The sequence below is a fragment of the Electrophorus electricus genome, chromosome 6 (assembly GCF_013358815.1).
Source record: "Electrophorus electricus isolate fEleEle1 chromosome 6, fEleEle1.pri, whole genome shotgun sequence".
Taxonomy (NCBI): Eukaryota; Metazoa; Chordata; class Actinopteri; order Gymnotiformes; family Gymnotidae; genus Electrophorus; species Electrophorus electricus.
This window is the reverse complement of record NC_049540.1, coordinates 5579709-5596524: the sequence shown is the minus strand read 5'-3', so window position 1 is coordinate 5596524 and position 16816 is coordinate 5579709. Positions and strand designations below refer to the sequence as shown.

Sequence of the window (16816 nt, the reverse complement as noted above, 5' to 3'; positions counted from 1 at the left end):
AGTATTGGCTTTCCTCATGCTGAGGTAAAATCAGCCCACTGCTATAATAGACACAAAAAAAGGTGCAATTGCTGGTAGGTTTGTGTGTGCGGTGTACAATTTAGGCCTAGTGCAAAACAACCGGAGGCGGATACAGCATCGCCCACTAAACCGCTCCGTAGCACGCAGCTGTCGCGTCCAACTCTGCCCCATTTATCAATGCAAACAACTGAACCTGAAATGAATTCTGTGTCAAAACACTAAAGCCAATGCTGACCCAAGCTGGGTTATGGAAGGGGCTTTTATTAATGCTATTAGGGGCAAAGTAAGCTTCATTAATGAGTTTCATTTATTCAGAGAAAGACTTGTTTGCCTTTAGAATTAAGGGTGTCTGGGATGAGAGTTGTGCTTATTAGGATATCCATCTGCTTCAGGTCATACGAGGCCTGTCTTTTTGCTCCATTGTGGTACAGAATTGTGATGACTCGGAAAGAGTGACATCAGCCTTGCACTGGACTTGTGGTCTCCCGTTTCTATGGTCAGTATGAACTCATGGAAGGATAATGAAAAGGACGGTGAAAGCCCAGGGCAACTCAGTGCAGACACTCCATGCTGGTGGAAAACAAACAAACATTGTTTTCATGTCTTTAATGGTAAGAGAAGAAATAGGTCACCCTTTTAACACTGATAAATACATGGTTTCTCCTAATCAGAATTAACAAAAGAAAAAGCCTGTGGAAAACAAAACAAAACAATATTCATGCTGTAAGACAAGTGACCCCTTCTAAAAAGAGATTCCTTCCAAAGGGCAAAGCTTCTTCCCCCATATTTTGTTTTTCACATCAGAACAGCAAGATCTATAAGAAAGATCTTAAATAAAGTGCACACTGGGTGGGCAGGGCAGAGGGCGTACGCTAATGCCAGTGTCTGACACCAGACCCCAACTAACATTCATTGTCCTTGCTGAAGGAACTAATTTTAGCGAAATGAGTGGTAAAGAAGCAAAAAAGAATGACGTGTCAACATTTCCCTCCCGTCACAAGACGGCTTTACACAAGAAATGGGGAAGCAAAACGAAAAAGGTAAAAAAAAAAAGTTAAAAACAGTTTACAGTAAATTGCACAATTATGATCTATTTCTGTATTTAGAACTCAAAGGTGTGAACAGTGGGTGTGAACCAAGATAGTGTTTGTCTGTGGGACTTGGACTCACAAACCCCAACACAGGGGGGCAGTGGTCACATGTTGGATAACAGGCTCACAAATCTGAAATTCAATGCTAATGCAGCACATTGATTGTACTTTGGATACAAGAAAAACAACAACTTATTAGTCTGCCAGGTAGCACTGAAAACATGAAGTGAGGCTTTTTCGTAGGATAACGAAGGGCTATAAGGGAGATTTTAGCCCCACCCTCAAACAAACCAAAACTATTCGTCAGAAACTGAACTTCTAAAGAAACCATATTGCCAAGCTGGGCAGTCCTTCCCCAGCTCCCAAACTACTCAAAAATAATCACATTTCAAATTGCACTCAAACAATCGAGTTTCAGACAAGGAGTCTGTGTAGGCCTAAGGTGACTTGGCACTGTAAGAGGAGAGGGGAGAGGGATTGGGGGGGGGCCAGAGGTCTGGACAAACAAGTGGGTGGAGTAAATTCTGGGGGGCAACTTATGGACACAGCCTGCTAGGTTGCCATGAATCAGGAATTGGTGTTTGGGGAGGGTGGTTATGGGCAAGTAAAAGAGTCCCACAATATAGCAGGCCTTGTTGCCATGGTGAAATGGTGTAGGTGGGAGGGAGCAGATAAGGCATAGGGAGAGTGAGAGAAAGGAGGGGAGGGGAGGGGAGGGGGGAATCAACACCGCAGTCACACTAGCTGAGGATTCCTCTGAGGCAGGGTGTAGGGACAGGTATCGGTGGGCTAGGAATGCGAGCAGAGGGGGCAGCTATTGGCACAGTCATTCCACGTGGAAGGGGGGAGAACTGCTGGCTGCAGAACTAAAGCAACACCTCTAGCATATTCCCCCCCCTCTCAATGGATACACACACGCACACGTGCAAACATTACCCAAATTTTCACACTATTATCAGACCCCGCCCCCCAACCCCCATAACCACTCCCACAGCGGTCCTCGATAAGCGCGTGGCACTTTAAAAGTTTTGACATTGAGAAATCAATACTAGCAGGGATATGAGACTCATGTCCAATCAGGAAGAGGAGCCTCTCACGGTCCTGTGCTTTCATTGGTCCTCAAGGCTCCAATCACACTCTGGATATTCTCCTCGGGGACCTGGAAAAATAAATGGCTGCCTTTAGACATTTCCTGCTGTAGCTAAAGTGATAACATAAGTAATCAGGATGGGGGGGGGGGATCACACAACCCAAATAAACAAGTGGACTAACCAGGGCGTGGTCAAACTTGAAGGTGCTGATGTAATATGCCGGAATGTCAGCGGTAGCCAATGGTTCAGATATCTGAGCCACAATCCCACATTCATCTGACAGGGAAGAATCAAGAAAGGATGTGTTTACTGGCTGTATTACATAAATCTGCTCATTCAGAAACGAACGATTATTGGAAATGCTTGAAATGATGACGTGAATTATAACATAAGTGTTTCAGGAGGAAATTTTTTTTAAATTTTAGTTGTCAGTTAAACAAGTGTCTGGCCTTGTACCCTTTCATCCCAGAAAAAACAACTCACCAAATCCTAAAGGCTGTCCTCCAATGCGAACCATTTTCCACAGCTCTCCTGAAGCACTGGTAAACAGTACGTTGTTAGGGAACCTGGAAAACCAAACTGCCAGTCAGCTTCAATAAGGATACCAGGCATGCCAAAGCAGGCACCATTCAGGGACGCTTGTGGCACTCATTCTCCTTATATGTCAAAATTTCCCTCAGAAATACACGGAGTTCGTAATGAGAAGGTTAGCTGGACCCAAATCAATAATGTGGGTCAATTACATGAAGTCAATCTAATCAGTAGTTTTAGACACAAGTTGAGGCCGCAGTGCTACGGGGTGATGAGGCAGGGGTTCTGACCGTCGGGTTGTCTGCTCGTCCATGACCAGTGAGATGTAGCCCTCGATCAGGGAAAAGGAGAAGAAACGGATGTGCCCGGAATCCTCGCTTGATGCCTCTGGTTGCTTCCCTCTGCCAAGGGGGTGAAAGCAGAGAAGGGGAGGTGATGATGGTGATGGTGATGATGATGATGACGACGACTTCTCTACGGGATGAGCCCCACCCGACCAAGACCCAACTGACTGGATCACAGTTGCAACATCAGCAGAGTTTGCAGAGTCACTCTCTAGCAAAGTAATGCAAGTGCGGGCCAGGGGCTTTGAAGTTGTGGGTTTTTAGGAGAGCATCGTTTAACAATGAAAGTGACTGGGCAGTAGCAGTTACTGCTGGATTAAGATTAGGTCAACTAAGACTTTAGTCTTAGTCTTTAGTTTAACTATGGTTTTTCTGTACTCATAATGCCCAGCACATGATCATATCTTACTGAGACTAGCAGTCTTAGATTTAGATAAAACCATTGCTATGCATGTAAACAAGTAAACAAGCAAAATATGAGATTTAATTTGAGGATCTATACATCTACACTGGGTAAAGCACACATGAGCATCACAGCCCTTTATGTGCATTGTCTGCCATATTAAGGAACCATAAGTAATTGGACCAATTCATTCCTTGAAAAAAAAACCAAACATGTTTATTACTTGGTCATAAACCCTTCATGGTCAATGATTGCATCAAGTCTGTGACCCAAAGACATCGCTAGCTTTTGGCCATCTTTCTTGGCAATTTCATGCAATCCAGTAATGTAGCCATTTCGGCTTCTGTTGTTTTGAGGGGTTTTTTTTGCCTTCAGTCCTGTGTGCAGTAAGTGAAATGCACAATAAGTATGTGCTCAGGTTTGGCTGATGGCCTTGGCCAGCAAAGAGCATTCCACTCTTTGGCCCTGAAAACACTCCAGAGCTTGTTTAGTATTATGTTTCGGGTTACTGTTCTGCTCCAAGGTGAAACGCCTTCCACCGCATTCTGAGGCATTTTATTGGAGCTGAGCAGCTCGGACACTTTTTTGCTCCTTCAGGTTTCATTCTGCTGCTGACCTCAGCTGTCATATCATCCCTGGATTGCAAACAATGGATTTGCAAGTGGGGAATTTTTTTTTTTTTTCCTTTTTACATTTTTTAAGTTCCAGAGCTCACATGACTGAACATGTGACTGATCAGGAGTGCCAGTGCTGCTCCAAAGGTTCCTAGTCCACTCATCATCAGCGCAAACACCGAGTCTCACGTTCTCTGTATTCCAATCAGCTATTGATTGGTGTCCTTACCTCTGTGTCTCCTGACTAGCCAGCCAATGTCTCAACAGGGATGAATCATTAACAACTGTGTAGTAAAGTGTTGTCAAAACCATCAAGATGCACCGGGAAAGGACTGGACTGTGAGTGCACTACAATAAACAATCTTTCAGTATCCCAGCCTCCCTCGATCGGGCAAGGAAAAAGATTTCCAACACAAGCAAGTGCTAAATATCAGATTTTTTTAGACAGATTTTTTTTAGGGGACTGTGTATCAACACCTGCTGTAATTCCAATAGGGTTCACCCGATGCAAATAACATCCTTAGATTAAAGCCGACATGCTGCACTTTGACCTGAGTCACTGTTTCCTTTCTAATCAAATGTGCCAAGCCAAAACATAAACAAAAACTGTGTTGCTGTCTACTTGGATTGTTTTGCCCTTCATGCTGTACGAGTGCAATTAAAATAGACAGAATGTGCAGATCTATTAACCCAAGTGCAGCTAAACGTGTAATATTTCGTTCTCTCTTTGAATATTTCTGTCTCTCTAACACTCTTCACCCAAGCACCACGTGCCCATCACTACTTTATCTCCTAACAGGCCTGGCAGATGGCTCTCAGGGCCCACCATATGCGTGGGAGGAGGAGAGGCATGGGGAGCAGAGCAGAGCAGGGCAGGGCGGGGTAGGGAGGGGGGAGGGTGTGGCCTTACCCGCCCGAGTAGAACATCACGTCCATGAGCAGGGTGGCCACCGAGGGCAGCGTGTCAGGGTCCAGGCTTGTCACGCAGAACATGTTACTAGGACTGGAGAGAGGGTGGATGATGGGACGTGGGACTGGCAGGAGGGGTGAAAAGCAGGCAGATGGATGGAGAGATAAATGTATTATTAGATTATTACTACACATTATTATTATTATTATTATTATTATTATTATTATTATTATTATTATTAGGCTAATTGCCTTGGGTATATTAGCAATGCAAAAGGGATTATGAAATGTAAATAAAAAGACAATTGATGGTAGTGCATTAACCCAAGGCTACATGCCGTACTCTCTGTTCAAGGCTAATGTGTAGCCAATGAGGGCCAGTCTGCACAAGGACTCCTTCCCACAGCTCCAACCTGCCTGCTTCGTACGAGGTTTCAGACTGTAGCCCTCCAGGCTCACGGCCATAACACCAGGCCAGACAGTCAAGCCACGTGGGACAGCGTTTCTTATTCTGCCACATCTCATTCGACAGGAGGTCCCCTACCCACTCCCATCCAGACTTTAGAAGGCTCCCGCAGTGGGTGGCGCAGGGCCACTTACCGAGTTTAGGCTTAACGAAACCATTGGTGACCCCGGAGCAGTTAGCAGCGACTGTCTCTCCGTTGACCACCCGGAGGAGGGTGAACTCTGAGGAGAGTGTGTGCATGACCATGGGCAGATCCCTCTCTCGCACCTGCACACACAACCCAAACCAAGGAATGAATTTCTTGAGCACAGCCAAAACGAGATGGTAAACAAGGCGCAGAGAAACCGGGAGGGGTTTCAGCGCGTGTGGAGGGGGTGATCTACTTTTTCTGGACTAGGTCCAGTTACTGGTTTCTACCACTCTGGCCTGTTGTGTTTTTGCCTCTGAACCAGATGACTCATCTCATTGAGGGCTGCATGATTAGCTGGTTTTAGCTGTGAAATAGGTGCCCATGGGAGCCTAATAAAAATGTGGTGCAACATGAGGCCAAGACTGAGTGAAAGCTAGTTTTGTTAGCTTGCCCTCACTATTTATATGTATTCGGATACATAGCTAGCCAATATGCCCACTAAACCTGGATTTCTTGGTTAGTTGGTGCATCAACAAGTGGCTTTATTACATGTTTACCCATTTGAACGGTTCACTAAAAGCGAGCAACATAAATAGAACTTGAGTACCAAGTATTTATCTTAAAAGGACATCTTTAGTTGTGAGGAAAACTTCAGAAATAAGCATTAAAAAAAATCTGGTCTTGGGCTAAAATTCACCAAAAATCAAGCATAACAGCTCCTGTATAGGCCACTCACTTTGGTACACATAAGGTTTTAACACCACTTTGTTTCACTTGATAGAAATGGTAGGTTCTTCGCCATACCTAACCAATCACACTCGGACAGGACAGCCGTAATCTGACACTCAGATGTCATCTGGACATTGCCTGCATGGCTCGCGCTCTTCCTAGAAACGCTAAAGGAGTTACCAGACTTGACCGTAGAGTGTTTCCAGTGAAGCAAGCCCCCATAAAGGGTAAAACTAACTTTCCATTGCCTGGACCATGCTTGACCAAAACCGGCAGTGTCTATTGTGGTTCATGTATATAAAAGAGATTTGCATTTCAAACACAATTCGTAAATACATTATTAGTTATCTTTTTTGCTATAAATAATTAGATAACAACATTGTCTCATGCAAAAAAAAAAACAAAAATTCAAAAGCGTCAAAGAACCCATGCAAAACAGGAACAGAGGAGGTGCATTTCACTGCCTTTCAGATCCTCTTTCACTTTGGGCTATTTTGTCAGTGTCTAGAAATTCATCCAATATCCTCAAGGGCTACATCTGACTATCATTAGCTTATGAAAAGCAGGAGAGAGTGAGGGGGAGAGAAAGTCGGCCCTGAACATTTTCCATTTGAACTCTTGAGCTTGACAACAAGCCCTTTGTGAAACTATAAAATACATTCCACAAGCACGCCTATACAAGTAAAGGAAAATCAGGCCATCACGAAAAAAAAAAAACCAACCCCAACCCCCCCCCCCCCCCCCCCCCCCCCAAGTACGTGTCCGATGTATTCCCATAAAACACCACACCACACCTCACACACACACTCACACACACACAAAAAGGGGGTTTATTTCAGCTTCCCAATGTGCCAAGCATTTGGGCCAGGCCCCACTATTTATAAAACAGACTGGGGTGAGGAGGGAAAACGGCTGAAGGCTGTGGTCCCAGGCGTCGAGCCTCTCCAAAGCCCGTCACTGCGGGCGGGTGCCCGGGGCAGAGCTAGGGGATGTTTTCATGGGCCATGGCAATTCAGTGAATAAGTGAAGAGGTTGTGCATGGCAGCGAATCCCAGCAATGGTCTGTGCTGATCCTTTTTATGTAAACACCTCAATTTTTTCAAGGGGTGTGTGTGTGTCCATAAACAGAGCTTAGAAAGCTTACAAGCCTTGAGGCAGGGGAGAGAGACACACAGATGCAGAGAGAAAGAGAGAGACACACGCACAGGGGTAGAAGAGTCACAGACACCCAACATACTCACACCGTGAACAATGTACACACAGATGCAGAGAGAGTGAGTTTGAGTGTCAGTGTGAGAAGTGTGTGCATAGGGGTAGAAGATTCACACAGACACCCAACATGCTCACACCGTGAACAATGTACTGAGGCAACAAACGTGGACAGCTGTCCTGGTGGATGAGCCTGGGTGTGGACAGAGTCAACGCTTCTCTCCCGCTTTTAAAATAATCCTCATTTGGCCAATGGCTGCCTATTTATTTGTTTGTTTGTTTGTTTATTTAATTGCACACAAGACTGAGAGCAAAACCATATATTTTGCATCTCGAGGCAATCAAATTAGAGATGTAAAATGCATGGAGTTAAAACTGCTACATCTCATCTAGCAGTTGACGGACATTACTAATACGATTAGGAAGAACATTTTCATTGTGCCAGCAAAAGGCTACGCTCCGTCAGGAAGCAGCTCCCGCCCGACTGCAATTTGGCGCCGCGTGTGGGGATTGTACAAAGCTAGCGGGCACGTGTGACACAGGCTGGTAGTGACTGGACAGGGCCAGTGGGAGGTTTTGGCGGTTTGGCGATGTACTCCCGACATGATGGATTTGAAATTAAACGACGGCTCTGAGGTTAAAGTGTGGGCAGAGATGTTCAAAAGTCACTTTGTACGAGTCTGACTCACGAGTCTTTGGGTTTCGAGTCGTAGTTAATTCTCGAGTCTCTGCACAAGAGTCCGAGACAGGCCTTACGTGCACTAAAGAAAACTTTTGGTTAGTCTCATTATTCAGTTTATAGTCTCGTTTATTTATGAGGTTGATAACAGGCATTCTCAAACGCAAACCTAAACAATGTTTAATTACCCCCACACATCCACTTATCATCACGTTAACTTACCTCTCTCTCTATTCAAACTCCAGCCTACAATGGGCTAAAGCCGAGCCGCTGTTGGTGGTACCCAATTTAGTTAGTGCCTTTTGCAGCGTTTTCTTTCTGGACAAAACGCCGTCTTTTTCTCCACCACTCTCGCATCTGTATGGAAATTAAAGGGTTGGGTACCGAAGTCGGTACTAAGGGTGCCGACCGAATTACGTCGGTACTACCGAGTACCGATTCACGTCAAATCAAGTTCGGGTCAAGCGAAGATTTCGTGTCTCGGGGGCGTAGTTCACACGGACGGTACCGTTTAAAAAGATCCCGGAGGAGCCTTGAAATGCGGCTTTTAGCCAAAGCCTGAGGATGCGCTAGCGTTTAGTCAGCCTTTGGTCGCACTCCAACGGGGTTATCGCCACAGCAGAGCCAGGCAAACGGGGCGGCACAGGAGCTCATTTTTAAACGATATTTCAAGTTTGCCCCACAAATGACCAGTAAGGACGTAAGGTATGTTTTGAAGGAGTAAACTGTCATTAAATGTAAGACCTGCGTGCAATTACGAGCCGAAAGCGGTCGCAAGTGCGTTTAACGCTACGACTTGACGCAGACGAAGTTCCCTCCAAAATTTGTAACGCGAAGCGCAGTGCTGGCCAGGGCAGCAATTCCCGAGGAAACGTGGTCAAACACAAAATGTATCTAAAATCTGAAAAGTTCCGTTTTGGTAGCCTGAAAGCCAAGTCCATTAGGTAGCCTGAGTCGAAATCGCTTACTAGCATCCTAGAATAACCAGTAACGTTACTTAAAAGTATGCCTAAAGCCTTAGTATGAAACCAACGGTACTGTTTAATATTACAGTGGTACCTGATATTCGCGTTTCTCAGTACTTTCTCTGTAATAATACAGAGAAAGTACTGAGAAAAGCGAATATCAGGTACCGGTTTAAATGTGAACGGTACTCAACCATAAATTAAATGTCACAAAAATAAATGTCAGTAGTACAATGGTGCAGCTAGCTAGAAAAGCGAGAAACCGCCTAAAATGAAGGAGGTTACTAGAAAAAGGCTAACTTACTTTTTATCCCAACTACAGGCTGGCTAGCATGTTTGCTGTCCACACCATGTCTTACAAAATTGGATGTGGTTTTGCTAGTGTCCTTCATTTTGATGCTGCATGAAGCACTTGGACGTAGGAGTATAAATATGGAATTATCATAAACAAGACTACAATACTTCGTTTTATCTCACTTGACAAGCCTGTCACAAAACATTTTCTTCTTAAATTTTACTGGTGGTTTGCATTTAGAAACGCCCATGACCTCATACTGGGGTATTCTTTACTTTATGGTATCTGGCACATATGTGCCTACATTTTGAGCATCTTGATCTGTCAGCAATGTTTCCATTTTGACTTTAAGTATTCTGGGGTCATCCAATACTATGGTTTTCCCTGGCTTGCCAGGCCAATTGCTATGGCTAAGCTCGCCAGTGAAGGCTTGCGTCTTATGTACCAGATGTAATTGATTGACACACGTAATATTCTGGCTCAGATTTATTTGTTCGAATTTTTCCGTTCATGATTACTTACACTGCTCTTCTTCTCTTTCTGGCAATCATCCATGGATTCCAGGTGCAAATTTCACATCCAGAAATCAACTGTAGAGCTTTTGTGGGCCCTTCTGCACAGGGTCAAAAGCTGCTACGACATACAGCTGGCCAAGAAATAGCTAAGCTGCCTGTTGTCCAATTACTTATTGTGCCCTGAAATAAGGGAAGAGTGTTTATGAAAAGGTTGTGTTTCCTCTTTGGTTTACTTAGTACAGATGGAAATCCCCACAGAATAACGCTGACATTTGGCATATTTGCCTGAGTCACTGTTTCAGTTTAAATCCAATGTGTTAGAGCACACACCCACAACGAAAAGCAAACCGGATCAAAACGACAGAAACGCATGCCTCACAACAATGACTAACCAAGTGCACTGTACATGTATAAGAGTTGGAAAAACTACTATGACTGCTGGGGAAAAAAGAAAAAGTAATGTTCTGCACAAAGTGTTTGTGGTGTATTCTGAACTTTATGACTCAAATGTAGAAAAACTGAAAATGAGTGTTCTTACAGCATGATGAAAACCCTTTCAACATGCTATAAATATGTATATATTTTTGTTGGCTTGAGTTTGAGATAGATATATATATATGAGAGAGAGAGAGAGAGAGAGAGCGCTTTGTTAATCACCATCCAATACTACCTGCTCTGATTTCACAAGCCACAATATGCAAATATGCAAAAACAGATTTTCAGTGTCTTCCATTATCATATTTAAGGCTTAATGAAATCAAAATATTCTCAATATAGAATCAACATTATACTCACCAATATAAAGTCAGTTTGGTATGTGGACAGCATGAATACAGAGATGTTGTGATCAGCCAAAGGTGCGATGACAGATTTGGCGATTTTGGTCACTCCGATTGGTTGAGAGCTGGTGGCGCTCCCTCCCCCCGACACTACATTAAGAGCCAACCACGTCGCGTCCGCCACGCTGAGATATTCCGACTCAGGCAGTTCTGGAATCAGTACAATGAGAAGAGAAAGAGACAGAGCTGATGCAAGATGGATGAATGAGGAACCTTTAAATGAATGAAGCCATAAAGCAGGCCAATGCTTCCACAATGCCATGTACATTTCTGATGAAATTCTGATATGCACAGAGGCTAGAAGGCCTTCTGACTGAGCTGTCATTAATCTCCCAGAAGGCAACAGAAGCTCATTTAAATACCTAGCTTTACACAACTAATATAGGAAATGATTCCTTTGCATCGCCAGAGCAGCTAATTTTCATTTATTGGCAAAAAATGTATTTATTGACAAATATTTCCCCAATTGTAAACTATAACCAAAAATGAGACTTCTGTCACCTGATAAGATTTTAAAAGAAAACATTCCACAAACTTTGAGTGAATAGAATACCTGCACCAGTCTTGTGACCCAGAGCTTCTGGTATCCATGGTGACCAGTGAGAGTCACCTTGGCAACCCGTGTGTAATGACATGAATTCACTCAGTCAACCACAAAACCAAACCAACCGACAGCTTGGCCTCTGTTAACCCGTAATGGAAATGGGGGGGGGGGGGGGTGTTATGTAGCTGATGGAGTAACATGTGGTCAAACATTGCCAGTGAGTCAAGTCAAGATGTTGCTTCCTTTCTGCATGTGCCAGGTCAAATCTGCTGACTGTACCTTTAAAGCCGTCTTCGTCCACAATGATGGTGTAATCCTCAGGAGTTTCAGTCAAGCTGAAGAATTTACATCTGTGGGGTCAAACAGACAGACAAAAGGGATGGGGCATTTAGTCTTGGGAAAACCAAATATGTGCATCTAATGTCAGTTAGAAGATGACATGTCCTGAGTGCTCGTGTGATGTGATGTCCTGAGTGCTCATGTGATGTCCTGAGAGGCAGTGGAGTGAGTGAAGAGGAAGACAGAAGCACCTGGATGCACTCATGTAAACACTTCTCTCTGATAATTACATAATAACACCGCTTATCTTCCTACAGTCCAGCCATGCCTATGCGAACAGTCTCAGCATTATTCTGCTACAGGTGGTAAGCTGCTAAAATAGATGGAGTAGAGCTGACCATCCTCATGTTTCACAGCTTGATTTTAAAACCACACCATGCTCTCGTGTTAATGCCATCGTATGATCATGTGTGTAACCCGCCTTAAACGAGCCACATGTTATTACAGTGTAAATGTGTATTGTGCTGTTACACCGTGTTGCGAAACAGAACCGCATTTGAATGCAGCAGCTGCAGGAGCCGGCCTATGCAAACAGGACCTGGCGTGCATGTGACCACAGGGGCGCCGGTACCCTTTTATGTGTCTCGTAAAATCCGATCCGTGGAACCAGGCATGGGGGGGGGGCCTTATTCACGTTCTCACTGGTACCCCCAAATGCCTTCCATATTATTTTTCCTCAGCATGGGTATACCGCAAGGCTTGTTGATTCTGGAGAGGCTGGTCTTGTCACGCTGCCAAACGAGAGCAGGACGGCTTCCTCGAGGTTTTTGTTAGCGGCGGGAAGCTCTCCGTTGGCGGGACCGGGCCATCCGAACAGCCCCCTGAGGCGAGGCGCTGTGCTGACGAAAGGCATTCATGGCCCAGTGGTGAAAAATCAAACAGACGGGAAAGGCTTGTACAGCGTCAAACGACCCTGAGCATACAGGAAGGCTTGTGCATCAGCAAACCTCTGAGCTCCAAATCAATTTAGCAAGAGGGCAGGGGAAGAGGGCGGACAGAGTCTGCCACAGATTCAGTCTGTACTTCCTAAAGCCGAACGCCTCGCGACTCGACACCTTTGACAAGCCTCTGACAAACCATAAAATATACGGGCTGCCGAGAAACAGGGATGCACGCTGAACTGATATGACAAGGCATGTCCCTTTGTGTGACTTGCAAAATTCAGAAGCAAATGACAGCAAAACAACAAGCCTATAAATTGACAGCAATTTTATTTAAGGCCCCTTAAATCAAAATTTTTTGCAATGACTCACCCATACATTTAGATGCCATGCAGAACATACGCAATCTCTCTGTTAGGGCACAGATAAATGATGAAACAAACAAGTGACTTTATTTCCAGTGGTAGCTCAGTGGTTAATAATCAGAAGGTTGTTGGTTCAAGCCCCACCATTGCCAAGTTGCCACTGTCTCTGATCAAGGCCCTTAACCCTCAATTGCTTATGCTGTACTCAGTCATAATTGTAAGTCACAGCTAAATGCCATAAATGTAAATTTCCCAAGCAGAGATTTTAAAAAACAATTCTTTCAAATGGGTCAATTATCAAGTGAAAAATTCCAACATATTATCCAAAATCTAATCAAACATTCCTTTCACTCCCCTAAATCCAATTACTGAGTCAGGAACACAGCATAAACAGCTAAAATTATCAGGCAGTGCCTGATTACAATCAGGCTATTTGTATCTTATTTGGAGTTCACAAAACACATATTACTCCCTGGAATCTTCTTCACATACATCACTCAAACCCTGATTATATGTTCATATACTATACCTTATTTTTATATATATATATATATATATATATATATATATATATATATATATATATATATATATATATATATATATATATATAAATAAATAAATAAATAAATAAAAAAAGTATACATACATAATACACCCCATATGTGCATAATCAGGACTAAACCACAATGTGGACTGCACCACTACATATGAATCACCTATCTAGAGCCATAAAGAACCATGGCTGGTGTGAGCCTGTGGAGGCAGCTGCATGAGCTGGAGGCTTGGCCTGCCCAGCTCACTTTCCTTCTGCTTCGCACCTCATGCGCGGTGACACAGCTGAATTTCCTCTCGGACGTGTGCCAACTGAGCACTGAACACTTCACAGCACCTCATGCAACATGCGACAGCCGTTCGCGGCATTCTCGGCGCCAAGCGACAGCGGCCACGCCTCTGCTCGCACACCGCTTGCGAGTTTTTGAGCTGGCGCCATGTGCATTCGACACCGCTGCTAGACGCTTCGCACCGAGCTCCAGAGCGGCCTGAAAGCCTAGGACAACAGCAGACAAACAAACATCTGCTAAAACATCCCAGTCAGCCAGAACGCTTCTATCGGACAAACAGGACAAAGGGCCCAGAGTTACATATCTACATCGAATCCCATTGAAAGCTAAAAGGGTGGAAAGGGGGGCTCTTAGATTCCAGGGCCTGCACAGCAAGAGAGCCAGTGCTGAACACAATAGAAGACCCCAAAGACATACTGTTCACAGCTAGATGCAAAAGCACAATCTGCATTCGACAGCAGAAGGAATTTGAAAACAAGGTTCTCTCTAACCCGATTTGAGCTTGGTTTAATAGCCTTTTCCTTTGGCAAAAAGGCAACCTCAATCCACAAGTGCATATCCTTAAATCTGTCACCAGGTTACTTTAGCCTCTACAAGACACTAGCTCAAGACAAAAACAGAGTAGTTTATTTCCAGTTTCCCTTTTTATAAGGAATGCTCCTCTCCAGGCTTTCATCAAAAATGTTCCAAAACAAGGGTTCTTTTAAACTCTGGCAACAACCCTGACAATGTACAGTAGTGTCTGCACAAAGAAAGGCATCAGTGTGCAGTATTTTTAATACTTGCCATTAATCAGCCAGTTCTAAATCAGGTTACCTAACGAAGCTGAACTTCTTGGAACAAATGTGACCAAAATAAGATCCGGGATTGGATGATACTAGCCATGGCCATACAGCAGTAATGGCAGTGGGTCAAGAAGAAATGAATGTACCTGATGCTCCCTTTTCGCTCTTAATGATGATGATGATGGATATGATGAGAAGAATACATAAACAAACAAACTCAGAAAAAAAAGGGTGTGGGGACAAGTGACAATATTTTGACATACTGACCCCAAAACACTTTCTATCTCGCCCAATCATCTTCCCCAGCAAAAGCAAGCACACAGCTCGTCAAACAAGTCGATGCAATGCCTGTGGACCAGTTGATAAAGAATCCCCAATAGTGCTCGTGTCATCAGATAAAGCATATTGTATTAAGCCATGACTGAAGTTGAAAGGGACGTTCCACGCAGAGTTCTCCACTGGTAACTACTTTATTGCCCCCAAAACGAGGTTTAATCTGCATGCAGCAGTACAACTACATATAAAGTTACTTGTGAGTACAGTGCTTAACTAGGCTGTATTACTCGTGTGTGGGTGGGTACGACGCTTTATCTCTACCCATTGTCACTTTAAAAGCCCCACTGTGGGTTCATTAGAGCCCCCAACTCATGGCTCAGTAAACCCGGGACAGGAGATGGCCTCAAGGACCGTGCTCCCGCAAACACAACCAGTGAGCATTAGAGACAGGAGGATACCTGGCCTTGTTCAGATGGACCAGTTGGAAGGAATTAGATTCAGAGCCTATTAGAATTAATCATTAGGATTAGAACTTCAATGAACCAATTCTTACTGTCTTTCTTATAGGATTGTACTTAAAAAACAAAACAAAACAAAAACCATTAAAATAATTTCATGACGTAAAGATGCATGTGGCATTCTGTAGGAGAAGCAATAGACACGTGAGGCACAAACCGAAAAAGGTGCGACAAACACTCCAAACCAATGCAAATTATTTTCAAGCCTCAACTTTCCACTGCAGTTGTTTACAGATTTTCTAGCAACCAGTACAATTCCATTGCAGCATTGGGGGTACACGTTAGGTGCGAGGTATCGCCGACTTTCTCTCCATCCGACAGCTAAAAAAAATCTTCTTTTTTTTTTATCGTGGCACAGCAATTACAAAGATAATCGCAGATAATCTGACATCTGAAATGGCTTCGTAAGCACATAATGTTAGGCGTGAGGATGGCTCGCGGCTGCAGCTCAACGCCGCCTGCGCTGATTGCAACATCGTCACGAGCCACGTAAAACGTCGCACGCCGCTGCTGCTGCAAGTTTAATTTAAAGCAACCAACGTAACCTCCGCGCATTCGTGCGACTGCATGAGGGAAAAACAACACGACCGAGCTCGCAAGCACGTACACACACCCCTTTTACGTCGAATGAACTTCAGCGAGACAAAAGAAAAATTGACAGGTTAACAGTATAAAACAATCGACTGATGGTCCCTCCCTCATCAAGGGCTGACAGGGCGAATCCTTATATTTCAATGGAAATGTAAATAACTAAAGTTAGCTCAAACTGCGAATTGCTTCACACAGGAGGTATACGTAGCTAGCTACTTTGTAGGCTAGCGTAATTCCGCTTTAGGAGCGGATTACCCAAACAAGCCAACGTTTTAAACAGTAAAGTAGCTAGCTAAAATAAATTTTTAGACAACACCAAATTGTAGTGCACGCGTAAATCCCGCTGCTTACCTTGTCTTAGAAGGCAGAAAAGCTAGTTTAATTAATCCGTGTGTGCAAACCTGGATGCCCTCTTTTGCTATACTAGCTACTTTCAAGCTATGCTCTAAAATATGCAGTTCCATCTTTTGCGTCTTCTCATTTGTGGTACATCTAAAAAAGTATAACCGTCTTTCTTTGTTTATAAAAAGAGAAAAATAATAAATTAATTAATAAATAATTGAGCTTTAGCCAATTGACAGGTCTTCCTAAAACGTTGAAACGCAGCAGAAAAGCAGGGCCAGAAGAGGAAAAAAAAAGTTGTCTCCTGAGAAAAAGGGAGAAAGAGAAAAGCAGGGTGAAATAAAAGCAAGCCCAACGAGGTAGACGGGAAGGGAGAGAAGAGGAGCGTCAGCCCCCGTGTTTCCACTCCGACAGGGGTTGGAATGGACCAGCAGCTGGTTACAGTGAAACAAACAACTTGCCACTCAAAAAAAGGAGGCGGGCCCAATGATAGGCACAC

At 44.0% G+C, this 16816-nt stretch overlaps 1 protein-coding gene across 1 annotated transcript; it reads right to left on the bottom strand.

Moving 5' to 3' along the window:
• Positions 1-589: 589 nt before the first annotated feature.
• On the bottom strand, positions 590-16748 carry castor2 (cytosolic arginine sensor for mTORC1 subunit 2). The gene is made up of 9 exons (XM_027004285.2): positions 16327-16748; positions 11655-11725; positions 10788-10981; positions 5605-5737; positions 5006-5129; positions 3025-3135; positions 2687-2769; positions 2385-2479; positions 590-2271 (listed from the first exon to the last, which is right to left on the bottom strand). Exons 1-9 carry the CDS (start codon positions 16437-16439, stop codon positions 2206-2208), a joined length of 990 nt encoding a protein of 329 aa, XP_026860086.1. The 5' UTR covers positions 16440-16748; the 3' UTR covers positions 590-2205.
• Positions 16749-16816: the final 68 nt, after the last annotated feature.